We start from the raw sequence: 27,974 nt of genomic DNA on the forward strand, positions 1-27,974 counted from the left end.
GAAAGAAAGGAAAGGGAGGATGGAAGGAAGAAAGAAAGAAAGGAAAGAAAGCCAGGCAAGGAGGCAAGGAAGGAAGGACCCCCTCACCCTGCGCTCTCTCTGTGTCTCTCCACCCCTCCCCTACGCATGCAAACTGACCTTGTGAACACATCTCACTCCCGGTAACGTTACACAAGGATATAAACACCTCTCAGTCGTTGCCACACCATCTAAATTTCTTGCGAAATGTTCTAGTTCATTAAAGATTATTGTTTTCTTTCAGTCCCTCCCTGGTGGGTCTTAACGGTCAAATTAAATATTAAAGAAATCCTCACCTCTCTGCTCCAAAAACAGAGGAGACAGTCGAGACCAATTTTGACAGAAGTGTTTATTGAATGAACAACCATGCTGACTGAACACGTCCACGATCACATCACAAGCCCAGAACGCCGCCCTCGGGTCCTTCGTCGGAGTCGAGTTGAAATTCTGGTCGCGAGCTGCATTTCTTTTTTTTTTTTTTGGGGATGATACGACCTCATATTCCCAAATCAATTCTTGAGACACAAGTTGGAACGAAACGCAACAGAATATGGACGAGCACGAAGTGTCTGATTTCTTCCCGCCCGGCGTCTCTGTGGCAGAAGCGGTTCATTTTCCTCTTCACTGTGATGAACACTCTTTGACCTTTAGGCGTGAGGTCAACACGTTTTGTGTCTAGTCGCAGTCTTCAAGTCATTCAAATTCAAACACAGAAAGCAATCTTATCCTTGTTGACTCGAATGGCCGTTGTGCGTGTGGGTGTGTATGTGTACGTGTGTGTGTGTGTGTGTGCAGTATCCTCAAATGACAAATTGCCTCTCTCTCTCTCTCTTTTTTTTAAACCGTTGCTACGCTCCGATCTATCCGTCGCTCCTGATGATGTGAAACAGTGTGACGTTGTAGAGCACCTGGTGTCCGTTGTTCCAGGTGTACAGCGCTCTCTCGCGGGGGTTGTAGTCCATCATGCTGATGTGGGAGTACTGGTTGTGGAACGGGACGTCGGTGTACTCGTACGTGGAGGAGTTGGTGTGGTAGGCGAAGTGCACCTTGGCGCCGGCCAGGTGGGAGTTGGTGACGTAGAGGGTGCCGCAGATCATGAAGGCCTCCCCCGCGCTGCGCTTAGGGAACCCCGTGTCCCAGCTCTGCAGGACCTCCAGCGAGCGAGAGTCCATGCGACTCACCTGCGAACGCAAGAGCGGCCGCCGGTCACGGAGAGCGGAAAAAACAAACAGTCTGAGTGGTTTAAAAAAAATCCAATTGGAGGCTGATTGGAGAGGTACGCTGGTGTGGAAGACAATAATATTCAGATTTCATCTTTTTATAACCCCACGTATGTTGAAGTGAATGAGAAGAAGACTTTTGTACTTAATCACATGCTGTACTTATGTGCAATCTTTTCTTAACCCTCCTGCCGCCTTCGGGTCAATATGACCCGATTCAATGTTTAATCCTCCTGTTACCTTTATATTTACTGACATATTTTACCCTTGGGGTCAATATGACCCCAGCTATTAAAATCTCCAGAAAATTATTAGAATTAATATTGTTTTCCAAGTTTAAGTGTGAGGTACTTTATGTTTGTTTGTTGACTACCGAAAGAACACCGACATTAAACATTGAATCGGGTCAAATTGACCCGAAGGCGGCAGGAGGGTTAAATATTGAATCGGGTCAAAATGACCCGAAGGCAACAGGAGGGTTAAATATCAATAAAGGCCAATACATCTGCCTGTATTAGCTCGCTGTGAGAAATGTTTATTATCATTAATGTTTTGTGAGCAGTCAATTTTGTTGCGTAACACCTCTCGTACCTGAAGTGTAAGTTCCTTACACACACACACACACACACACTCAGTGGTGTTTTCATGACATTTGGGAATATCACATTGACTAATATTAATTTTCCTATAGATTCACCTTAACAATAATTCAAACCTAACCGTAAAATGTAATGGTATCCCCCCCGCCCCTATTTTGTTCCCAAAAGGTACGCGAGTCCCCACAGGACGGGTAACACACACACACACACACACACACACACACACACACACACACACACACACACACCCTTCTTGTCCCTGAGGTACATAAGCACAGGCTTGTAAAAAGAAGAGAGAAAATTAGGCTTATGCGGTTCATAAAAGTCTCGTTATGTAAAACCACATTGCACCTGGAGTTCATTATGATAAATTACATAATTCAACGCAGCAATCTGCCTCCGCTGTTTTAATGGGCTTTTAAAAACGGTTGGAGTTTACGACTTTTTGAAGGAAAAGCAAAGTCCAGACTGGAACAACCGCGTCACATGAAACATTCAATGTCTCTTTATCGGATTATTGTCTTTGCTTGTGGAGACTGTACCATAATGTTTCCAGCATTTGGGATGGAGGTGTAGACGGCCCAGAGACCCATCTCGTCGGCCATGAGGTCGATGTCCGAGGAGCCTCCCCAGCTGTAGGGGAAGGTGTTGTTGTAGCCCGCTCCGCTCAGGCTGCGCTGCAGCAGCACGCTGCGGGAGCGGAAGTGGTACTGGATCTGGAAAAGAGACGGACGCGTTCATCTCTCGCTCGGCTCGTCCCTCAAACGGTTACCTCTCCCTGCGTTTTCCCATCCCAGCCGGTCTCCTACCAGGATGTTGCTCTGGTGTTTGTTGTAGTAGAGCGACCCGTTGTAGACCACGTGGCCGGTTCCTGCCCAGGGATGGGGCAACAGGTGCTGCACAAAGTTCTGCCCCTTTGTGAAGTCCCCCATGGTTCTGTACTCCAGCACGCGCCGGCCCTTGTAGTAGCCGTCCATCGACCACACCTGGAGGAGGAAGAGGGAACCGGTCGGTCCGAGCTCTGCGTGCGGGATGAGGAATCAACGCCTAGAAGAGCCTTTCATTCAGAGATCGATAATGTCCACCGGCAACTGCAGAGAAACAACGGTTCTTAAATGGCTCTTCAAAAAGCCTTGTGGTTCTACGAAGAACCATCACCGACTGAAGAACCATTCTGTCGTTTGAGGCACCATTATAGGTTCTTTAAAGGGCTATTTAAATAAATGGTTCTTTGTGGAACCAGAAATGGCGCCTTAAAGAACCATTTTGTGGAGGTTTTTTGAGACACCTTTATATGTTCTTTGAAAAACTCTTTAAGGAAATTGTTCTTTAAAGAACCCCGGTTTGAAAGGTTCTTTGTGGAACCAGATATGGGACCTTAAAGAACCATTCCTTGAAAGTTCTTTAAGACACCTTTATAGGTTCTTTGAAGAACTCTTTAAGGAAATGGTTCTTTAAAGAACCCTGGTTTGAAAGGCTCTTTATGGAACCAGAAATGGGGCCTTAAAGAACCATTTTTTTGAAGGTTCTTTGAGATATATTTATAGGTTCTTTGAATAACTCTTTCAGGAAATTGTTCTCTAAAGATCCCTGGTTTGAAAGGTTCTTTGTGGAACCACAAATGGTTCTTCTATGCCTGGCATCACTCTAAAGAACCATTTTCGGTTCCAGATGGCACCTTAACTTTTCTCTTTATTATATTTGGGGAAATTCAGCAAGCCCAGCTGATGAAAAGATGGAGATCAAAGCAGAACTACGTAGGTTATGTTTTACTGCGATGAGCATCCAATCAGAGTTCTGTTGATCACTGCAATATAACGCAAGATTTATTTTTACATCATTTCTGCTGAGGATGCCACGCCGCTTCAGCCTCAGTCCTTCAGCGGGACCTCACGTGTGTCGCCCATCGAGTCCAAATCTGTTAAAGCGAGTGAGTCGGAAAACACTTTTCAACCCACGCGGAGTTCAAATGAATTAGCTTCCGATCGCTAGCTGGACAGCTAATGGAAATCTGCGAGATGGTTTCCCTCCTTCATCGTCCATAACCATCAGAGAAGATCCCTGGAGGAGCAAACTGGCAGAGAACGAGAGAGGACGAATGGGAAGGGGGTGGGTGGGGGGGGGAGGCCACAAGATGGAGAAGAAAGAAAAAAATTGCGCATCGCCAGCGTGGAAGATTAATGACCCAAAAGAGGGACAAGAGGTGAAACAGATGAAAGCGAAGAGAGTGCCGGCGAAGGAGAAGAGAGCGCTGTTGGTGAAAAAGACGCTTGTTATTCTCTTCTTGCAAACCGGGAGAAAAAAAGCGGAGGGCAGAGGAGAGACGGACAGGATTGGAGAAGGAAAAAAAAAGGACCCTCTCTTGTCGTGCGTCAAAGAAAAGGAGAATCTCTCCTGCAGTGCATGGCGGCGCCATTTCTTTTTGTATATTAAAGTAAATTCACATATGGAATCAGGAGTCGTTCAGACAAAGGCGACTGATTGCAGTCGCTCTAGAGGGCCTTCGACAACACGGTTTCAATGACACTTGAGGTTTGCAGTGACAATGAAACAGACCTCTCTCTCTCTCTCTCTCGCCAACACTCCCTCCTCTAACTGCTCTGCTCTTCCTTTCCAACCATTTCTTCCCTGCTTCAGCAGTTTACTCTGATAAAGCCGTCTCTCTGTTTTTAATTCTCTCTTTTTTTAAACTGCGTTTCAAAGGATCTCGCTGTCCCTTTGTCGTCTGGCAGCTGTTTTCCTCTCTCGTTTTTCGATGCTCCACATGCTCTCCATCAACAAGCCACAGACGCCGATGATACAACCAAAGTGAGCACGGCGAGGTTGTGTTTTTTTATTTTTGGCAGAATTCTTGTTTATTGAATTCACACCTCAGGTTTTTACAGATTGTTGCAGCATCTTCTCCCAGTCGGTCCGCTCGCCATCGAACCTGCCTGGAGGATATTGGTTCAAATTCAGTCTGTCGAAATCCACAGCTCTGGTTCTGGTCGGGTTAGCGCTTGATGTATAAATCGCTTGTAGCCTTCTCTGCATAAAACTCGGGTTCAGCGGTAGTTCGCCTCTCTTTGACGACAGGGAAGCAAACGCAACTTCCTTCGCTGGCTAATCGTATGCAAATGAGCAATCCTGCTGGATTATTTAGCAACACGGAAACCGGTGTGTGTCTACAGGACTGTCTCAGAAAATTAGAATATTGTGATGAAGTTCTTTATTTTCTGTAATGCAATTAAAAAAACAAAAATGTCATGCATTCTGGATTCATTACAAATCAACTGAAATATTGCAAGCCTTTTATTCTGATTTATTGCTGATTATGGCTTACAGCTTAAGAAAACTCAAATATCCTATCTCTAAATATTAGAATATCATGAAAAAGTATACTAGTAGGGTATTAAACAAATCACTTGAATTGTCTAATTAACTCGAAACACCTGCAAGGGTTTCCTGAGCCTTGACAAACACTCAGCTGTTATAAATCTTTTTTTTTACTTGGTCTGAGGAAATATTAAAATTTTATGAGATAGGATTTTAGAGTTTTCTTAAGCTGTAAGCCATAATCAGCAATATTAAAAGAATAAAAGGCTTGCAATATTTCAGTTGATTTGTAATGAATCCAGAATGCATGACATTTTTGTTTTTTTAATTGCATTACAGAAAATAAAGAACTTTATCACAATATTCTAATTTTCTGAGACAGTCCTGTATGTAGGTCACAGCTGTTTGCAGACCGGGGCGAGTCAAGCTAACGGAATGCAGGGCTCTCAAGTTTTGAAGACAGGCAAGAGTGACATTTCCATCAGCACCTCCACCCCCACGCAGAACGAAATTTTCGGATATCAGTCAGTCGCGCGCAATTCCAGGATGCTTTATTTTCATTGGTTGCTGGATTAAATCTTACCCAGATACAACAGATACGGGTTTTTTTTCTGATTGGCTATTGTGTAGCCCATTTCTTTTTTTTGATTGGCTGATAAGTGGCACCTCACAGCAGAACTCCAGGGGAGCGCTTGATTCCTCCACGGTGAGGGCGCTGCGACACATTAAAACATGAAATAGCCGAGAGTTTTTTTCAGCGTGAGAAATACGATGTGTGGCGGGAGTGCGTGACTGAAGACCGAAATGCGTGAGTCTCACGCTCAATGCGTGACACTTGAGAGCCCTGGGAATGAACGGATCGACAACGATGCAAAAACACGTCAAACTCAGAACTACAAGAAGGAGGATGACTGAAGGCCACGCGCGGCGCGGCGAGACTTCGGACCGACGAAGACCTCCCGAACTCGTCGTAAACACGGTGAAACGGGATCGAGTCACGGTTAGCGCGGAGAGGGAGAAGGAAGACGGCAACAAAAACAACTTGAATGTTCACTGCATGTCTTCACACATCTTCCTCTCTGATGTTTTACCTCGCCGTCGCCTCCCGAGCTTCTTTCGCTCACCTGCCCGTTTGTCCCGACTGCTGCTCTTTTGACCCCCCCCCCCCTCCCCCCTCCCACCCCTCTCCTTGTTTCTTCATTTTACTGTCTCCCGTTCCTGCTTTATATCTCTTCACCTCTCTCTCTCCCCCTATCTCTCTCTCTCTCACACTTTTTAGCAGACACCTCAGCAGCTGTTCTCAAAGACAGCGACAGGTGTGTGCGTGTGTGTGTGTGTGTGTTTGTGTGTGTGTGTGTGTGTGTGCGTGTGTTTGAAGTACAATGCGTGCACAGTCACACACTGTTGAGCTAATGAAAAATTCATTAATGCCAAACTGGGACCCTGTGCAGATACTGTAGTCATGGATACCAAAGGATGTATGTGAATGACTTAAAGTGTGTGTGCGAGTGTATGTGTGTGTGTGTGTAGGTGTGTGTGTGTGTGTGTGTGTGCTTTAACTGATAAGATACAGGTGGCCCCGCCTGGAAATTCACTCATAGATTTATATGATTTAATTAATTTGTTTTACTTTACTTTCAAATAAGATTTCTTTTAAAAATGAACCATAAAACAAAAGTGTGAATACCTCATTTTATAGCTTAATGCCACCGGCATCAATTCAGAAAGGATTTTGTAGTCGTTGCTGAGGGTGAACGCGGTGTTGCAATCATGTCCTTATGAAATATCCAAAGCTGCACCTACTTCTGAGAATATTCCCCGGCAACACTGTGGAAATGTGTTTCTTCAGAGAGAAATTGCTTTTATTGGGAAATTGATGCACGCCCTTAATTGCAGAGGCTTCTCTGGTTTCTCTACTTCTATCAGAATGAGCGGGGTGCAATCTTTAAATACACGGTAAAAAAAACAAAAAAAGATCAGCTGTGTAATTGTTTACGGAGGTAAGAAATCCAATTCATTTGTTAGGGCTGAAAACACAAGATGCATTTTGATAAGAAACACTAAATAAACACATAAGAAGTTTGTTGACGAGAGAGGGGTCCTTCACGGTCGAAGAAAAGCCGGATGAAAGCGATTTCATCGGATTACATCGTTGTTTATTACACAAAACCAGGACGACCATTTACTGGCACAGAGAGAGAGAGAGAGAGAGAGAGAGAGAGACAGCTTCCTATTCTTTGGATAAATACGCAAACAGACACCGGGACCAGGAAGGGGCCCCGACCCCATAACCGTGACAGTCACACTGGTAACTGGGAAGCGGGGGGCAATAACTGGGAGAGCTCCTTCTCATCACCAGGGAGAGGCTCTAATAGGGAACAGGCAAGGGTCACCATGGCGATGTAAATCACACCTGGCAACTGGGAGACAGTCGCCTTGACAACTAGCTTAATATGCGCCCGAGTGTGTGTGTGTGTGTGTGTGTGTGTGTGTGTGTGTGTGTGTGTAGGAAATGAGTGAAGCTCATAGAGAGTGAAGACAAATTGCACTCGGGAGTCACGTTGGAAAGGAGGCAGAAATGAAGAAAAAGGCATAAAGATAAATATAGGGCCTAACGACGGATATGACCACATTCGGAAACCACTTCTTCACACACACACACACACACACACACACACACACACACACACACACACTGTGCACCTACCCTGCTGTCGGAGCTGGGAATCATTGCGTCGGTCATCCAGGAGCCGAAGCGGGACCCGGAGGCTCTCACCGTGATTGGGGTGCTGACTGCAGTCAGGCGACCGCAACCTGTTCACAGAAAAGGACAAACGCAACGCGTTAAACCGGAAATTAAAATGTAAAGTTTATATCTGCACATACAGTGAAGCTTGTGGAAAGTGAGGCAACAATGTGTGCTCATGTTGTGAGTGGCGTTGCTGGTGAAGGTCACCTGGGCAGCTTGTGGAAGTCTATTCAGGGGAAATAAGACGTACTGTACAGACATATGACACATATGTCCAACGCTCGACCAATCAGAGTTCCCCGTACCGAGCTTGTTCATGCAGCTGTGGAGCCTCGTCTCCAGCAGCAACACCCTCTGCTGCAGCTCCTCGTAGTCGTACGCTCCGATCTCTTCCTGAACGGCCGCCAGGACCACGGACAGGTTGAGGAGCTCCAGCCGCACGGTGGCCAGCGTCTGCAGGTCCGATCGGTACTGCTCCACCACCGACAGGAGGGGCCGCAGCCGGGACATCTGGCCCTTTAACTCCTGTGGATGCATTTAAACACGGTGGAGGGGGGGCAGTTAAGAGGGAAGATGGATTCGCCCACGCTATAACGTGACTGTCACTTGGCTGAGGTGGTGGACGGAGATGGAGGCGCTGCTCCTTCCAAATCACACATCGTCGATGTGTCGGGTCAGGGTGTCCTCTGAGTGGGACTTCTCCCCTCAGGGTGCTCTCCATTCAGCTAATTAGGCTTCCTGTCCTCGCTCCCTCCATCCTCCATCCCGCGACTCAAAAATGTATCGCGTGAGGAAGCTTCGGGATCTTTTTCTATATGTGTGGACATTTGTTGTTGGTTTGTTTTTTTGTATAACCGACAGCAACGCGCGTTCATTGTGTCCGGAGCGGTGTGTTTTCAGAAGGAGGAAAATGCTCTACAATCACTCCACAATTAAAGTCACCGCATGATTTAAATGCTGTACATGAGTCAAACTACTCGTGGAAAAAAAGCACCAGCTGCACCTCCATTCATTAGTCGAGTGTATATTCTGAATGATGAATGAATCATAAAAGTTATTTTGCAACTCTGGCTCTTTCTACAGCTCCTTTTGTTCGCGTCCTCTTCTTTTTATTTTGCAGCGTCGACTCATTCAGGAAAAATATACGGACATAGTCTTTTTCAGCCAGGCTGTTATTATTTTTCCTCAAAGATCAACCGCTCTTTTTGTAATGCAGATAATCCATCGCACACTGAGAACGCAACACCTCTATAATCAGTACTGGAGCAGCAGACATCAGGGGATTTGCTTAAAAAACATGTCCCTTTTTTTAAAGGGTTCCCACGCCCAAATCAGGTACACTGTTCCTTTAATCAGCTTTCAAGGTCAGGTCCAGCCGAGTGTGTTTTCAGTCCGCTGTTGTGACCTCTTGGGAATATGCCGGTGGAAAGTTAGACGTAAACATGGAACTGTGGGACAGTCACACGACGGCGGAACGTGTGAGAATTTTCTTTTTCTGCGTTTGATTCTCACATTGAAAATCCAAAAGAACGACCGAATTGATTTTGTGTGTGTGTGCGAGCACCCATTTGGAACTTTCCTTTCTTCTTCATTATCTCGCCACATTCGAGTGTTGAAAATGCGTGTCATGAGTAATTGCTGTCTCCTCTCTCTCTCTCTCTCTCTCTCTCTCTCTCTCTCTCCGCCCTGAGAACGCCTTTACGATCCCACGGGAGGAGGTGGAAGATGAGGATGAAGGGGAACGTAAGCCAGAGCTGCCAGTTCGCTGGCACTTTGACCCAGATAGGCAGCATGAAGAGGAAAGATGGGAAACTTATTTGCATTTCTTGTGGGCCTCCCGTGAACCGTTAAAATCAGCTTTTTTTTATTGGACTGAAAACATTTGAGCGAGTGTGGATTTAAAAAAATGACTTCCAGACAGATTAATATTTAGCGTACGCATTAAACGCCCGACGCCTGACTCAACAATGACACATAAAAGACGCGCTTAAAAATAACCCCTTTTTTGTTTCAGTCTCGGCACTTTGAAGTCTCACCCCCCTCCGGAAGCGGCTCGCTGTGCACGAAGGGAGGCGTTGCATTGAATACGAAGGATTTTTAAAAAGAAGTGTCAAAAGACGAAGACATAAAAAAAAAACTTATCGTCTCGTCAGACGCAACAACGCGTCCAGGACGCACACGTCCATCCTGACTGATCGGTATCCACATCAGCATTTGCATATCATTTAAAATCCATTCATGTGCATTAAAGTCGGTCTCGGCAAAAAAAAATGCTGGAAATGTCACGGCTCGTGAACTAGTAAACACTTTACCTAGTTAATACCCCCCCCCCCTCCCGCCATGCATCCTCCTTCATCTTAATCTCCCTTTAATCTCTCCCCTCCGGTCTCACTGTGTTATCTCCCCCCCCCCTCTCTCTCTGCCTAACCTTTACCTCCCCCCACCTACTCCCCTTTGCTCAGTCCTCTCATCCCTCCCTCCCGCAGGGGAAAAAATGGTAATAAGCAATAAGGCGTCTCCTTTTCTTCATTTCCTCCACTTTTCTCCCACCCGTGTCTCTGAAGCGCTCCATCTTTATCTCTTTGTTTGACCTCCTGTTCTCCCTCCCCCTCGTTTCCTCCCCCCCCCCCCCCCCGAGGGATGGAAATACTGTTTAGTTTTTGATAAACTTACTAGCTGCACATCGCATAAATATTCACTGGTTCTGCCTCTCAGTGCAAAGGCAAAAGCTTATAACTGTAAAATCCCCCCAGGAGCAACAAGCGCACACACACACACACACACACACAAACACACACACAAAGCTAACTGCATGAAAACTTAAAAAACAGCCCCCTGAGCCTCGTGATATATTAAGAAGATGAAAGGCAGAGTGGATTTATGGGGAGGCAGAACTGTTCTCTACTTGTGGAAGTCCGGGTCGGGTATGTTTGTTTGCAGACTCATCATGGAGCCTGTGTCCGCTTCATGTGGCATCTCATGCCTTTAAATACTTAATACTATATATTATTCTATAATGTCTTGGGCTGGCGATCCTTAAAAAAAAAAGAGAAGATACTAGTATCAATACCAGTAGTCTTAAAACGATGCCACGGGCCTGTATAGGTTGGGGCGGCCATATTGGTTGGGGGGGCGGCCATATTGGTTTGGGGCGGCCATATTGGTTGGAGGCAGCCATATTGGTTTGGGGCGGCCATATTGGTTGGGGGGCGGCCATATTGGTTGGAGACGGACATATTGGTTGGGGGCGGCCATATTGGTTGGGGGCGGCCATATTGGTTGGAGACGGCCATATTGGTTGGGGGCGGCCATATTGGTTGGGGGGCGGCCATATTGGGCCAACCACACGCTTCACACCGAAGAACACTCGCAGTGATCGGCAGTGATTTCCCAGATGTGGGAACAAAGCAGGTATTGTTGAGATGTTGTCATCAGGACGTTTTAGGATACACTGAGCACCTTTCTTTTCTCTCTCTCCTTATGAATGAATTTATATCTCTCATGTCTCATCGAGCATTATTGACTCTGCTTCCTCCCCGGAGTCTTTGTGACTTCACGTCTCGTCGGGTCCATCGGACCTGGCTGGGTCTAAGGGCCTCCTGCCACGGCCCTGATGATTCTTCCTGATCCGATGTGAGGTCAAAGGTCAGGGATGTCGTATGTGGACGGATTGTAAAGCCCTCTGAGGCAAATGTGTGATAGTCGGCGATATAGAATAAACTGAATTGAAGTTAAAAGTGTGAAAGGCAGTTTTTTATTGCATTTGGACAAACCCAGACTAGTTTACAGTCCTCCTGCTGAAATGAGCTCCCGGCTGCAGCTTCATATTTACCATACAGATATGAAAAGCGGTATTAATCCCCTCGGCTAACTTTCACAATCATTTCCATTAAACCTTTTAACACTGTATTAATGGCTCCCCCCCCCCCCCCCCCCCGCCCATTGTTGACGCCACTGGAGTTTAGTGGCATTAAAGAATAGAAACACTCAACCCTTACCAAACACGTTCATAACATCTCACGTCCGTTTTATGCAGCGTGAACGAGTTCCGATTCAATTAAAGCGCAGAAGTGAATCTGTGCGCCTCCTTTCCGAGCGCATCATTAAACTCATCGGGCGGCGTGGAAGTGTACTCACCGGGAAAGTTACCTGCACATGCAGACGGGTTTCAGGTTTTTAGAGCCTTTTAGTTCAGAGTCATTAGGACTCCTCAGCTGCCAACAGCACATTACACACCAGCGCTGTCACAGATGATTTAACTGTTTGGATCATTCGCTCCTCATTCCTCACATCCACAGCCTTTCACTCTGACGCTCCAGAGATTATCTTCCCCTTGCCTGCTGTTTCTTCTTCTCTTTTTTTGTCGTTGTAGCTGGCACAGACGCCTGCCTGCGGCATCATATGCAGAAAACACACGCCGGTGAGATTAATACCCCAAATTTAAGAGGTAGAACACATTTAGATTTCTCTCAATGAAAGGCGACATGTTCTTATCTTCTGCTCTGCTCATTTAAAAAACAGTGACGCCAGACTGAAAGATAAACGTGTGCTTTACATTCACCCCCTCTGCGTGTGTGTGTGTGTGTGTGTGTGTGTGAATATTAAGATATTAAAATGTGAGATTCATCCCAGACGGATTTTTGTTGTTCTTTTTTTTTGGACCGCTCAAGGTTTTTGGACCGCTCGAGGTCTTAATGTGTGCAGCGATGCGGCAGCTTCGTTGGCACCTTCTGCTCAAGGCCGCGTGACACGTTTACACGGCGGACACGGAGCCCCGCCAAACGGCGAGTTCGGAGACGAACGCCGGCCCCTCGGTGAACGGCGCTCGCTCGTCTGAGTGCAGAAAGAAGAGCGCCGCTTGGCATGCGTGAAATCAATGTTTTCACGCGAAAGGTTATGTGTTCCCCACAGCGACTGTCTTACACTGTGTGTGTGTGTGTGTGTGTGTGTGTGTGTGTGAGTGTCTGACTGTGTGTGTGTGTTTACCTGCAGGCCCTTGGTCGTGAGGGCGCGGGGGTTGGCGGCGTAAGTCTGTAGACGTCCATCCACTCCTCTCAGCAGGGGCTCAGAGTCTCGGACGTACTGCAGGTCTCTGGATGTCCGCAGGTCCACCACCCCCATGGACTGACTCACATTCTGGACCTGTCACACACACACACACACACACACAGTTGATGCAATGAGTGATCGCCTGAAATGCTTCAGATCGGTGTCGGCTGTTCTTTGATTCCTGCCACCTGGTATTTATTTGCAAACACCTGTTGGCCTTCAATATGGCCGCGTGTGAGATGTTTATATAAACTGCCAAAAGACACATTTTCCTACGCATGATATCGCACATGCAAATGGTTTTATCTGCCCCGTGTTTTCACGTGTGCCGCTTCCTGTTTAGACACTCACATCGTCCCTGTTTCTGAGGAAAATCCACAGAACACAGAGAGACTATTTATTTATTATTTTGAGCTGAGCTCATTTCATCGTATGAACACACGTAAGCAATAGAGCCAAATATGTCAGGGAGAACTTAAAGTTCCGGGGACACTGTGATGATGTTGAGTTGAGTTGAGTTTGTTTATTTCGATCATCAACATATACAACCATCAGCAGTAAACAAAAGAAGAAAGTGGCTGACCGAAAGGGTCAAGGCTGAAGCTATCGAGCTTATAAGTGCCCTAACCTATGATTGCTTAAAAAAACTTATTCCAAAGAACTATATATATATATATATATTAGTGCTGTGAAAAATAACGCGTTAACTCAGTTAATCCAATTACAGGTTTAACTAGTTTTGTTTTTTTAACGCATTTAACGCATGCGCAGAATGAGCTTCCAATCCGTCTGTTGTTGGTTGTCGGGACGAAAAAAAAGTCACTTGCAAAATGAGCTTCCAATACACCACTTCAATCTGAACTCTGTCCGCTCTCATGCAGACGGTCTGTTCATCGGTAATGATCCTTCCGCAGGTTCACCTACGGAAACCTTGTTACGACTTCTACTTCCTGTAGATCAGGGTCTCAACACGTCGATCGCGACCTGCCAGTGGATCACGGCGTAGTGTCGGTAGATCGCATGACATTAAAAAGATTGACCCGCCCCCTGACATGTTCTCTATAGCACGTCTTTGTTCTTTTATTAAACTAAACGTCTGTTGTTGATCGTATCTCCACAGCAGCATGTCATTTCTGTCTCTACGCGTTGCGTTAACACTTATTGATCTCCGTCTGGCGCGCCACAGAGCTCCGTGCGCGCGCATCGGGACCGAGCAAAAAAAAAGTCACTTGTCAATCTGTCCACCTTTAGATTGTATCAGGGCTCTCAAGTCTCACGCATTGAGCGTGAGACTCACGCATTTCGGTCTTATCTCACGCACTCCCGCCACACATCGAATTCCTCACGCTGAAAAAACCTCTCGGCTATTTAATGCTTGAATGCAGGGGTGCTCAATACGCCGATCGATTGTTCCGCTGCAGAGCTCCGACGCCGGTCTGCGCGCATTGGGATGGAGCAAAAATAGTCACTATCACCCCCCCCCCGTCAACAACTCTTTTCGGCTCGATGCCGGCGCGCGCAACGGTCAGCTGTATCGGGTGCTGATGGAAATCTCACGCTTGCCTGTCTTCAAAACTTGAGAGCCCTGTTGTATCATGGTGGAGTTAATGGTTGACAAACAAGAGAAAAATGCTCTGTTTAACCCTCCTGTTACCTTTACATTTACGAACATATTTTACCCTCTGGGTCAATTTGACCCCAGCAATTAAAACCTCCAGAAAATTATTAGAATTAATATTGCTTCCCAAGTTTCAGTGTGAGGTACTTTATGTTTGTTTGTTGACTACCTAAATAGCCTATTAAATATATAAAAAAGTTGATATTTCTTATATGTTTGACACAGTGAAAAACAGCCTGGGGTCAAATTGACCCCAAAGAACACCGACATTAAACATTGAATGGGGTCAAATTGACCCGAAAGGTAACAGGAGGGTTAAACATTCTGTTTAGGATGAAGATGTATTAATGTTCCATATGGAAGAAAACTGCTAAATAACTGCTGAGTTGCAGCACCATTGTATAGAAGAATGTATAAATGTATATATCCGTCTTTTGTCATAAATCTCTATGTTCTCACAAAATATACCGAGAATATCGGTAATATGTGATTAATCATGATTAATCCACAAAAACCTGTGATTAATCCGATTAAAATGTTTAATCGTTTCACAGCCCTAATATATATAAATAAAACTAAAACAAAACAAACAAACCAGAGATTCACGAACTTGTCACCATTAACCGTTACTTATTATGCTTCATCAATACTGTTACGTCTAGACTTCTCCAGAGTCGTGTTTTTGAATTTTTTCTTGAATAGCACCATATTTTTACTTAATTTGATGTCATCAGTGAACATATTCCACTGTTTCAACCCACAGACCGATATGAATATGCTATTTAGAGGAGTTGTATGTCTGTTTCAAATTCCATCTCCCTCTTAGGTCATACTCTGACGACACGCTTGTGTTGACATCTTTCATTATTTGTGTTTATTTTGGTTGTTCTCGATATGTGCATTCATTACAGGTCTTTGGATATCTTATAATTAATGTTACTAACACTGTCTGTTTGTGTGTATTTAAATAAATAGGCTTGATGTGTCACTGCGACAAGATTGACTTCATTATCTAATCAACCGGATTTGGAGTCATCAGTGAGGCTTCGCTGCAGCTCGGAGCTTCACGCTGACACGCTGATCTCTGATCAGGTCAAATGTTTAAACTTTGACTCCGACAATGGAGATAGATTAAAATTCGAGGAATCTGCATCGTTATCAATACTTTTTTCCGCTTGGGAAATGGAATATTAGTCGAAAATATCCACCTTGTGAGGAAAGAAGACGAGTCAAGGCATCAAGGGAAGTCATTAAAGTTCCCCAGAGAGCACAATTACACCGCTGATCTGATTCTGGAAAAGACACATTACGACTGAATTGTGATGATATCTTAAAAAAGCTACGAGGACTTCAGAGGAGAAAACAACTCCTTCCATCTCAGTTTCAAAAGGGGAGGAGTCAGAAATGAACAGATGAAACAAGATGCGTGGGAAAAAAATGGGTTTCCGTGCGTTCTGTTTGGGTCTGAAGAACATGACGCGATGTCACGCGCTCATATTTCTCTTTGAAGGAGCATTTAACGCATGAGATCCTCGCCCCGTCTGCTCCGGAGACACACACACACACACACACACACACCCACGTTTCTTCTCATTAACCACCCTGAAAGGCTAACGGAGACTTCAGATCTCGTTACATTTTAAAATGGAAAAAACAAGCATGGGAAAAATTAAAAAAAAGATAAGCAATTATAGAAATGCCCCAGATGTATGCAAACAAACAAACAATCAGGCAAAAAACACACACTCACACACACACACACACTTCTCCCACTATAACATATGCCACGGTGGAAATATTTGAGCAAAACACGTGTAATCTCTTCCAGGAGCACACACACACACACACACACACACATTCACACTCACAGCAGGATGGAGGCGTCACTTCCAGAGACACGCTGAGCTAATTAAGATTCATAAAGACAGACGCCTCCCAACGGGAACAGAGGGGCGAGGGAAGTTATTTCAGATGGTGCTCATCTTTGTGTTTTCGTGCTCTTTCTGTGTGAGGTGAGAACAGGGTGCAACATCAGCAGTGGGTGAAAAAAAACCACCTCTGTGATCTCATTCTCCTCTGAGGGCACTTTTACTTTGGCGGGAACACAGGATGCACGTATCCCGATGTGTGAGCCATGTTTTGAGGAATGTTTGCCGGCCTGCTGGCGCTCAATAATTCATCAGCTTGTCACAAATCACTTTTTTTTCTCTTCCTCTCTCTCTCTCCGAGGACTCACTTATGCATCGGGGAGAAATGTGCTGACGCGGCCGGATGCAATATCCTCGTGTAAACACACACACACACACACACACACACACCAGCTCATAAACATTCATAGAACTGCACCCTGTAGTGTAGATCTGTCAGTTTAGACCTGTTTCTGTGGTGCATGTTGATTGACGGGGTGTCTTCAGAGGATACAGAGGAGGGGGGGGCTACATCTGTCAGTGAAAAGCTGTCTGCCCATGTGTGTTTCTGCAAGTGTCAAAAACGAAGAGGAGGGAGTACACCGAATACTTAATTCCAGTACGCAGCCTTTCCCCCGTGCGGCATGCAAGGATGAGCATACACACACACACAGACACACACACACACACACACACACACACCTGTTCAGTCAGCAGGCGAAGCTGCCGACTCCGAGGGTCTCGTTTGCAGAGGTTTCGTGCCGGGGCGACCACCATGCAAACACACCTGCCGTCCGGATCCGAGGCCGTGCTGTACACCTGCCAGCCCTCCTCCGAGCCCGGGTACAAGCCCTGCACACAGGAGAAGGTCAGCGAGGCAAGTTAGACAAAGGGATTTGATTTGTTTATTTATTGTCAAAAGCTCACATTTTATTCATGTTATTTCCATTGAATTAAAACACACACTTTTGGTAAATGCGTCTCAGTTTTACATTCTACCTTGTAAACAATAGATTACCCTCCAGGAACCACGTATGATCTTTTCGGCCTTTTCTTGTGATATTTCATGCTGTCTTACATGTGCTAAAACAATAAGTCAATGGATATATATGTAGAACTTTGTAAGCGAATAATCTGGGAAGCGAAAATGGCAAAAAGTCTGAATCCAGCTTCTAGAATATGATGATTGACCCAAAAATAACATTTTCAAATGAAATATCGTTGAGCGGTTGTCTATTAACGGGCAAAACAATGAACGTGAAGTCGCCATGGACTCTGGGATTTGAGATTGGAAAAATGTGTAGACCTCTAAGTTAAGTTATAAAATATAACTTAACTTACCAGAGCTGTGTCTGGTCTGTAAAAACCTAAAATGTGTCCATTTCCAACTCAATTCACTCATATTCCATACTGTAAATTCATCAAATGTTCTTCAACCCGTGTGCAAACACCAGCAGCTCCATAATCAGTGCATGGAATATGTTGCTCACATCCCTCAGGACCGGCTTCCCTTCAGGCGCTCAACTCACACAGAGTGTGTTCAGAAGACCCCTACAGCACCAGTGTAGGGCTATACAGTGTATATATATATATACAGGACTGTCTCAGAAAATTAGAATATTGTGATAAAGTTCTTTATTTTCTGTAATGCAATTAAAAAAACAAAAATGTCATGCATTCTGGATTCATTACAAATCAACTGAAATATTGCAAGCCTTTTATTCTTTTAATATTGCTGATTATGGCTTACAGCTTAAGAAAACTCAAATATCCTATCTCTAAATATTAGAATATCATGAAAAAGTATACTAGTAGGGTATTAAACAAATCACTTGAATCGTCTAATTAACTCGAAACACCTGCAAGGGTTTCCTGAGCCTTGAAAAACACTCAGCTTGGTTCAGTAAACTAAATCACAAGTATGGGGAAGACTGCTGATCTGACTGCTGTCCAGAGGACCATCATTGACACCTCCATCAGGAGGGTAAGACACAAAAGAGAGGCGCAAAATCCAAGTTGCTTGAAATCCAGTGTGAAGTTCCCACAGTCAGTGATGGTTTGGGAGCCATGTCAGCTGCTGGTGTTGGTCCACTGTGTTTCATCAAGTCCAGAGTAAATGCAGCTGTGTACCAAGAGATTTTAGAGCACTACATGCTTCCGTCTGCTGAAAAGCTCTATGGAGATGAGGATTTCATTTTCCAGCATGATCTGGCACCTGCCCACAGTGCCAAAACCACCAGTAACTGGTGTACTGACCATGGCATTACTGTCCTCGATTGGCCTGCCAATTCCCTGACCTGAACCCCATAGAGAATTTGTGGGGTATTATGAAGAAGAAGCTGAAAGACACCAGACCCAACAATGCAAATGAGCTAAAGGCCGCTATTGAAGCATCCTGGGCATCCATAAACCCTCAGCAATGCCACAGGCTGATTGCCTCCATGCCACGCCGCATTGATGCAGTAATCCGTGCAAAAGGATTCCCAACCAAGTACTGAGTGCATTAATGGACATTTTCAAATGTTTGATTTTGTTTTGCTGTTATAAATCTTTTTTTTTACTTGGTCTGAGGAAATATTCTAATTTTATGAGATAGGATTTTAGAGTTTTCTTAAGCTGTAAGCCATAATCAGCAATATTAAAAGAATAAAAGGCTTGCAATATTTCAGTTGATTTGTAATGAATCCAGAATGCATGACATTTTTGTTTTTTTAATTGCATTACAGAAAATAAAGAACTTTATCACAATATTCTAATTTTCTGAGACAGTCCTGTATATATATATATATATATATATATATATATATATATATATATATATATATAATGAGGAGCTCTTTTTAAAAATGATTTCCTGCACATGCCCCGATATATATGTAAGTTAATACATGCAATGCTTGTTGAAAGAATCCTGTGACCTTTTATATATATATATATATATATATAAGTTAATACATGCCATGCTTGTTGAAAAAATCCTGTGACCTTTTATATATATATATATATATATAAGGTCCCAGGATTCTTTCAATAAGCATGGCATGTATTATTCTGTATATATATAATAATAATAATAATCATTTATTTTATATAGCGCTTCTCAAGGCACCCGAAGTCGCTTTACAGTTCAGAGTCCAGTAGTCATACACACACAGTCATCCCGGTGGTGGTAAGCTACATCAGTAGCCACAGCTGCCCTGGGGCAGACTGACGGAAGCGTGGCAGCCAATCAGCGCCTACGGCCCCTCCGACCACCACCAACATTCATTCACATCCATACGAACCGGGGTGAGGCTGCGGTGCATGTCTTTATGATGGTGGGGGAAACCGGAGTACCCGGAGGAAACCCACGCAGACACGAGGAGAACATGCAAACTCCACACAGAAAGGACCTGGAACGACCGGGATTCGAACCCAGGGCCTTCTTGCTGTGAGGCATATATATATGTACAATCCATTTTAAAAAGAGCTCTGCATTGTTATATGATCACAGAGATCATAATTAGCGTCAGTAAGGCGGTGAGGTGTGTCTGCTGAAGGGACTTTTAAAGCTAGAATTCAAGGACCTTGAAGTTGGTTACATGTCTGTTTTCTTTTTTGGTTTGCAGATTCTGTTTTTTTTTTGTTGATCCGTTTTTTTGTGAAAATGTGTTTGTCGAAAAGACCCAATGAGTCACATAACAGAAGCAGCTTCTTTTGTGATTCCTTCCTATAACACGTTTGCTCGGCCTCTCGGCGTGGTCTTCAGGTCAGGCTGTCGTTTGAAGTGCAGACACATGTCAATTTCCAGCTTCCTGGTAAATCAGAGCCGGATGTCAGGAGCTCTTCACTGGGAGCATATTGTGGGTGTCAGTGTCCATTCATGTAAACAAATAAATAAATAAAAAAGACAAGGAGAGTGCATGCTCTTTGTATTTCATTGTACTTGACTGCACTGTGTTTAAATCAGATATTTGCTGCAGCTAAAATCAACTGTGACGTCATCCCCCATTCATGTGTCCAGGAACCACTCTCCCCATCATCGGAGCTGCTGCTCTCGCTGGTAAAAAGTCACCAGCTGCTCACAGATCCCAGATATGAACATACATATATGTATATATATATATATATATATATATATATCTAAATATATATATATACATATATATATACACACATATATATACATACTAGTGCTGTGAAAAATAACGCGTTAACTCAGTTAATCCAATTACAGGTTTAACTAGTTATTTTTTTTTAACGCATTTAACGCATGCGCAGAATGAGCTTCCAATCCGTCTGTTGTTGGTCGTCGGGACGAAAAAAAAGTCACTTGCAAAATGAGCTTCCAATACACCTCTTCAATCTGAACTCTGTCCGCTCTCATGCAGACGGTCTGTTCATCGGTAATGATCCTTCCGCAGGTTCACCTACGGAAACCTTGTTACGACTTTTACTTCCTGTAGATCAGGGTCTCAACACGTCGATCGCGACCTGCCAGTGGATCACGGCGTAGTGTTGGTAGATCGCATGACATTAAAAAGATTGGCCCGCCCCCTGACATGTTCTCTAGAGCACGTCTTTGTTCTTTTATTAAACTAAACGTCTGTTGTTGATCGTATCTCCACAGCAGCATGTCATTTCTGTCTCTACGCGTTGCGTTAACACTTATCGATCTCCGTCTGGCGCGCCACAGAGCTCCGTGCGCGCAAATCGGGACCGAGCAAAAAAAAAAGTCACTTGTCAATCTGTCCACCTGTCCGGGCCGGTGAGGTTTCAGCTTTGCAGCGGTGTCCCCGCCGTCCCTTTCATCACGGCCCAGTTCATGAAGAAAACCCACACAGTCAGTTTGCCTCAGCAGCTGCTAGAGGAAGACTAGAGGCCTTTAGATTGTATCATGGTGGAGTTAATGGTTGACAAACAAGAGAAAAATGCTCTGTTTAACCCTCCTGTTACCTTTACATTTAGGCTACGAACATATTTTACCCTCGGGGTCAATTTGACCCCAGCAATTAAAACCTCCAGAAAATTATTAGAATTAATATTGCTTCCCAAGTTTAAGTGTGAGGTACTTTATGTTTGTTTGTTGACTACCTAAATAGCCCTTTAAATAAATAAAAAAGTTGATATTTCTGATATGTTTGACACAGTGAAAAACAGCCTGGGGTCAAATTGACCCAAAAGAACACCGACATTAAACATTGAATGGGGTCAAATTGACCCCAAAGGTAACAGGAGGGTTAAACATTCTGTTTAGGATGAAGATGTATTAATGTTCCATATGGAAGAAAACTGCTAAATAACTGCTGAGTTGCAGCACCATTGTATAGAAGAATGTATAAATGTATATATCCGTCTTTTGTCATAAATCTCTATGTTCTCACAAAATATACAGAGAATATCGGTAATATGTGATTAATCATGATTAATCCACAAAAACCTGTGATTAATCCGATTAAAATTGTTACTCGTTTCACAGCCCTAATACATACACATATATATATGTATATATATACATATATATAAGTAAATATATATGTATATATATACATACATATATATACATACACATATATATGTATATACATATATATATGTATATATATATATATATACAACCTGAGCACTTTTTTCCAAGTCGAGTTCCAGTTGATCTGCGCAGGCAGAGGACTAACGACGAGTGGGGTCCGATGGACTGAATCTGTCCGAGGTGAATCGTTGTAAAGTCTGAGCATTTCATTGCGTTTCCTTTTCGGTGACACAGCGCACGTGCCCCGGGGCTTTTTGCTGAGAAAGATAAGACAGAAAGGAGAAAATCTGGCTTCGTGAGTTGAGATAAAAAAAGAACTCAGAGTTTTCCGACGCACGCAAAATAGTCAGCAGAGCTGTCGCCCGTGAATTAAACGTTCATTTCTTTATTGGCCGTCTCCAATGTCCTTTTTGAGAATTGGGCTGTAAAACCAATCAGCCTAACAACTGTCCCCCCCTTGTGGTGTCCCAGATGCTTATCTGTAGGCCGAGTCAGGATAAAGCCTGAGTCATGATAAATCCTTCGTAAAGATGAAAATACACAAGGCATGATGTGTATAATGTTCAGATGTAGAAATGGATCACTTTAACCTGCTGACAATTCACTTTAATCACTACCTTGTATATATATATATTTTGTATTCCTCTGTACATTTAATATTGTTATTGTATTTTGTTTATTAATGCTCTAATGTGCACCCGCTGCTGTGATCCTGAAATTTCCCCATTGTGGGACGAATAAAGGATTATCTAATCTATCTAATCTAATCTAATCTATATCCGTGTAATAATCATGCAGTTCAATCAGCAGCTTGATTGGCCACACCTGTCAGGTGGATGGAGAGGCGCTCACTCGCTGTGTTCATAAAAAAAGGTCTTAGATCTTTAATTTGAAGTCGTGAAAAATGTGTGCAAAAACAAACCTGTTCCATTTCTGTAACTTTACCGTATAAAGGCTCTGATTTGAATATCAATTGAAAACTTTATTAATGTGTTACCTTAATGCTTTAAAATACTGCATATTTGAATGTATAGCATTGAAATCTTTGACTGACCATTTATCTCTATCTATGTCGTGTGATTTAGGCTGCGCGTCATTTTTTAAGTGGCGCGATTTCAAAAAGTCGATTTTAAGTCAAACCATTTAAAAAGGTTTATGTGTTGGCTGGCGCGCGGTTAGACTCAGCAGTGGAGGGGTGTGGGGGCGGGGCTCAGGAAACAGGTGTGTGGGAAGAGGCCTAATTGGCCTCAGCTGCAGGGGATCAGCTGATTAGTGTCTATATGAGGTGGGATAGGGATGGAGGAGCGATAGAGGAGAGCAGAGGCACAGTCGAATAAAGGAGATGACACAATATCACCCTAGTGTGCTCATACTTTGGTGCTTGGGGAGAAATGCAACCCTAACCTGTTTCAGTTTATAAATTCAAAACATTTTAATAATCAATTGATATTTTAATCAAAACCGTGGCCAAAACTTAGAGATGAAAAATTCTAGAAATTCCTCCTTACATCACATGACAGAAGGGTTTCGATTAATTATCCATGTCGGCTCCAGTGTGAGGTTTTGATTGGATGTTGGTGTCTGCATGAGACCAATCCAACTATAGCAACTTGAATTTGAGCAACTTAGAAATGTAGGCTACACTTTAATGTGAATTCATGAACCTAATAAAAACTAAACAACATAAAGCTGCTTACAGCTAACACAAAAAAAGGGTTTTAATAATGTCTGAACAGCACCGAGACGCAACCCGACGCAGTCAGCGACTCGCGGGCGACCCGTGTGGAGTGTCGGGCAGCTGTGGCTCCCTCGGGAGTCGGTGGAGACCAAAACCAGAGCTACAAAAGAGGAGGAGTTTTCTCCTTGAATCTATCAGGTGGCTCAACTCCAATTGAAAGCCAATGTGTAAATAGATAGATAGATATATACTTTATTAATCCCCAAGGGGAAATTAGTTGTAACAGTCGCAGCACCAATAAACCAAACACACAAGAATAAAAAAAAAATGTTATAAAAAAAACACAAAATATAAAAAACAGGGATGAAAGATATCGAAGTATACAAAGTAAAATACAAAACAAAATATATATGTACATATACAAATATACAACACACATGCATACACAACACACAACACCAATGACAACAAATAAGATGACTGATTTGCAATATATAAATAAAAAGTGACAAGATGGCAGTGTTTTGTTTACAGCTTGTTTACTTTGCCTCCAAATCAGTTATTTCAATGTTTTAAATACATTTTTGGGCCATTAAAAATAAAATTCTGAAACCCGATGATTCTCTCTGTAAAACAATTCACTTCTTTTTTTCTTTTTTTAGATTGACCGGTACATAACACAGTAAACATGTACTGTAACCGATATTCCCATTTTTTTCTTCATCTTTTTGTTGACATATACAAACAGATAACAACCCCCCCCCCCCCCAAATATCTCACTTCTCTAAACACTATGATATTTAAATTTCACAATGATCTATTTCTTTAATGACAACAACGTGCGTTTGTCGATGTGATTTTTTTCAAAGCTGCAGCACACGGCGAGACACGTGCATCCATCAACAGCTCCAAAACACTTCCTGTGTTGTTATATAATGACGTGATATTAGGGACCTCGTAGGACCGAGGAGACGGCAAATTAAATCAAATTTTCAATTCAGTTTATCTTGTCTCGCCCAAATATCACAAACAACTAATTTGCCTGAGGTCCAAACATCGGACCCAATCCACAAGCCATTAAATGAGCTCCTCAGTTTGACCTACTTAAAGCGGAGCTAACATTTAGCAGCAGTGTGAGCTCAACCTGACGCACAGCAGCCCGTCACAGTAATCCGTCTGAGAAGATGCCCTACAAACCCAGACAAAGAAGGCCCGGAGGAGGATGCTGGGACGATCGAGGCGGGGAGGGAAGGTACAGGAGGAGGAGGAGGAGGAGGAGGAGGAGGCCGGGAGGGAAACGTCTGATAAATCAATCAGCTGGCTTTGGTGAGGTAACCTTGAAGTCCCATTGACAAGAGAGCTGACGGTGGAGGACGTGGATGTGATGGGAATGTAAGCATCGCTTGTGCCTCCGGCTCGATGTAATTAAACAGAGGAGGACACACGGCCCCCGAGGGCCATTTCACACGAGGGAAAGATGATCCAAATCTTCAGCTCATTGTGATCGGTGCAAATCGAGAGAAATGGCAACAAGGATTCGACGGCTGGAAGCAGAGCTCGGACATGTCATACTCAAACTGAGTGTGACTTAAGCGTTTCCATCTAACAATACTCGGATCCCGATAAGAGCGTCGACAAACACTCTAAACTCCAACATATTCAAATAGTTAGAACAACTAAAACAATGAATGGAAACTAAAAAGTGGGCCCGAGCGACAACAAGCGGCACGTTGCGTCATGTCAACAAACCGAGTACTTATAGTAGTGCTGGCTGTACCTTCATGCATTTGCACTTTTTAAACACAAAACACACCTTTTACATTGTGATATTTACTGGAAAGAAGACAAAGACAATGCTTATCATTTGGTTGTAGTTTGATTGTTTGGTCCTTTCCTCCCTCCTCATTGGGTCCTACTCTTGGAGGGTAGATGCATAAGTATAAACATGTGGGAGGGGATGGGTGGGAATGTTGGGCGGGTGTGTATGTGGATATGGATGGATTTGGATGTGTGCTGATTTATTTTGTTGTTGATATATATATATTTTTTTCTTCTTTTCTTTTTCTCGATGTCAAGGACTAATCTGTTCGTGGAAAATGCTAAATAAAAAGTTATAAAAAAGCAAAAAACAAAGACAATACAGCAAACAGCAAGTGACAGCTGCCACCTTATTGAGGTTTTAGTAGTGGTCGTATAAATAAGAGTTACAGCCGCCCCTCGCCTCCAAAGCCAGCGACGGGAATAGATAGAAACAAAGGTTAATCTCAAAGTTAGCTGGTGAAGTATAAATCAATGGTTAAAATACATAAAAATAATGGATTACTGGTTAAAATACATACAAATACTGGGTAAATGGTTAAACTACATTAAAGAAAATGGATCAATGGTTAAAATGCATAAGAAATAGTGGATTAATGGTTAAAATACATCAAAGTCATGGATAAATGGTTAAAATACATACAAGGTGTAATGGATCAATGGTTAAAATACATCAAAGTAATGGATACATGTTTTAAATACATTAATAACATGGATAATGGTTAAAATATATAAAAGGTAATAGATAAATGGTTAAAAAATATGGTGGAGTAATGGATTAATAATTGAAATACGGTAGTGAGCTCAAAGTAAAGCATGAACTTGGTAAACAAAAACAAAACAAACTCAATTGCATGAAAAACATATTTCAATTTCCTTTTATAATCCAAAGTGATAAACAGCACCTCGTTTTGAACATGACGGGCGACATCTCTGAAAGAGTTGGGAACCAGATAAATAAAAAGCCTCTTATATGCAATGTATGTAGTGTGTGTGTGTGTGTGTGTGTGTGTGTGTGTGTGTGTGTGTGTGTGTGTGTGTGTGTGTGTGTGTGTGTGTGTGTGTTTATATGCATACTTGGTAATCAATGTCATCCCAGCCTGAAGTAGCAACCTCTAATATTTCCATCTGTTCCCCGCCAGCCCCTGTGTGTGTGTGTGTGTGTGTGTGTGTGTGTGTGTGTGTGTGTGTGTGTGTGTGTGTTGTGCTGTCGGTGTGTGTGTGTGTCTTTGTGTGTAGGCGTCTACTTGCATGAGACTGTATCCACTTTGCTGAACTTGCAAAGTGCCGCCACATAGCAGCTGTGAGGTGCCTCTCCAGCCAGAAAGCTAAATCATGCAAAGCCCAAGCCAAGAACACACACACACACACACACAGACACACACACAAAACCATTTTATCGAGACAGAGTGAGGGGACCATGTACGTCCACTGGTCCAGCATCTACATGTCAGAGTGTTGCTAAGGCAACAAATTGCTGTCTGTCCCAGGGGTGAGTCAGCCTCCGAGAAAAATCACCTCAGGAAGCCATTACACTGTGTGTGTGTGTGTGTGTGTGTGTGTGTGTGTGTGTGTGTGTGTGTGTGTGTGTGTGTGTGTGTGTGTGTGTGTGTGTGTGTGTGTGTGTGTGTGTGTGTGTGTAGTGCATACTGTTCATATGTTCTTTATGACTCATACAAATAGAAAAGATTATTGATTGACTTATTAGTGCTATGAATTCTTCCCATTGACAACCCACTTGGTTAAATGTTGTTCTCAATCTGTTCCTCTCAGCCTCTTCTCTTTCTTGTTTCTTCTCCTCTTTTGCTCCAACAAGATCATCTATCTGCTAAATATTTCCAATATCTGTGTGTTTTGAAATTTCTCTCATATAATGCAAAGAATGTCACATTAGAGACCCCCCCATGCAATTATATGTGCAGAGAGTTGATGTGTACAAAACAGCTGGAGGGACTGAGCGTGCGTGTACGTGTGTGTGTGTGTGTGTGTGTGTGTGTGTACAGAATACATACACTGACGATCCGCTCGTGTGTGCCGTCAGAGGAAATGACGGTTCCATTGAGTCCGACCAGCGAGGGCAGAGTCTGGGACATCCAGTTCGTCACCATCGCCATGGTGCTGAGCACCGCGCCGATCTTTAACATGGGGACACTCATCCTGACGTACGCGCATCCACACACACACACACAGGCAACCAAACACACACACAAACTCTGGCTGGTTCTCACACGCAGTCCAAACTCTTGGCTAAAACAACGCGCGTGCACAACATTGTTGTAAACGTTTCTGTGCACGCCCCGTGAGCGCGTTCAGCTTTAGAATCCACACACACTCACAAAAAACACACACAAAAACGTCCCACTGCTGAAGTCTTCTGCACTGCCACAGGTTAGAGGATAAATCCCAGAGTCAGTCCGGATGTCTCCATGTGGAGAAGACGCATCAGGTCCAAACATCCGACGCTCGGCTCCCGCGCGCCGCTGGTTAGGTCCGC

At 43.7% G+C, this 27,974-nt stretch overlaps 1 protein-coding gene across 1 annotated transcript; it reads right to left on the reverse strand.

The window, feature by feature from the left end:
* Positions 1-349: 349 nt before the first annotated feature.
* LOC130190652 (noelin-2-like) lies at positions 350-27,957 on the reverse strand. Its single transcript, XM_056410174.1, has 8 exons — positions 27,493-27,957; positions 17,178-17,327; positions 12,888-13,043; positions 8,207-8,426; positions 7,860-7,966; positions 2,647-2,823; positions 2,380-2,553; positions 350-1,199 (listed from the first exon to the last, which is right to left on the reverse strand). Exons 1-8 carry the CDS (start codon positions 27,634-27,636, stop codon positions 879-881), a joined length of 1,449 nt encoding a protein of 482 aa, XP_056266149.1. The 5' UTR covers positions 27,637-27,957; the 3' UTR covers positions 350-878.
* Positions 27,958-27,974: the final 17 nt, after the last annotated feature.

The sequence above is a fragment of the Pseudoliparis swirei genome, chromosome 24, assembly GCF_029220125.1.
Source record: "Pseudoliparis swirei isolate HS2019 ecotype Mariana Trench chromosome 24, NWPU_hadal_v1, whole genome shotgun sequence".
In the NCBI taxonomy this organism is placed as follows: domain Eukaryota; kingdom Metazoa; phylum Chordata; class Actinopteri; order Perciformes; family Liparidae; genus Pseudoliparis; species Pseudoliparis swirei.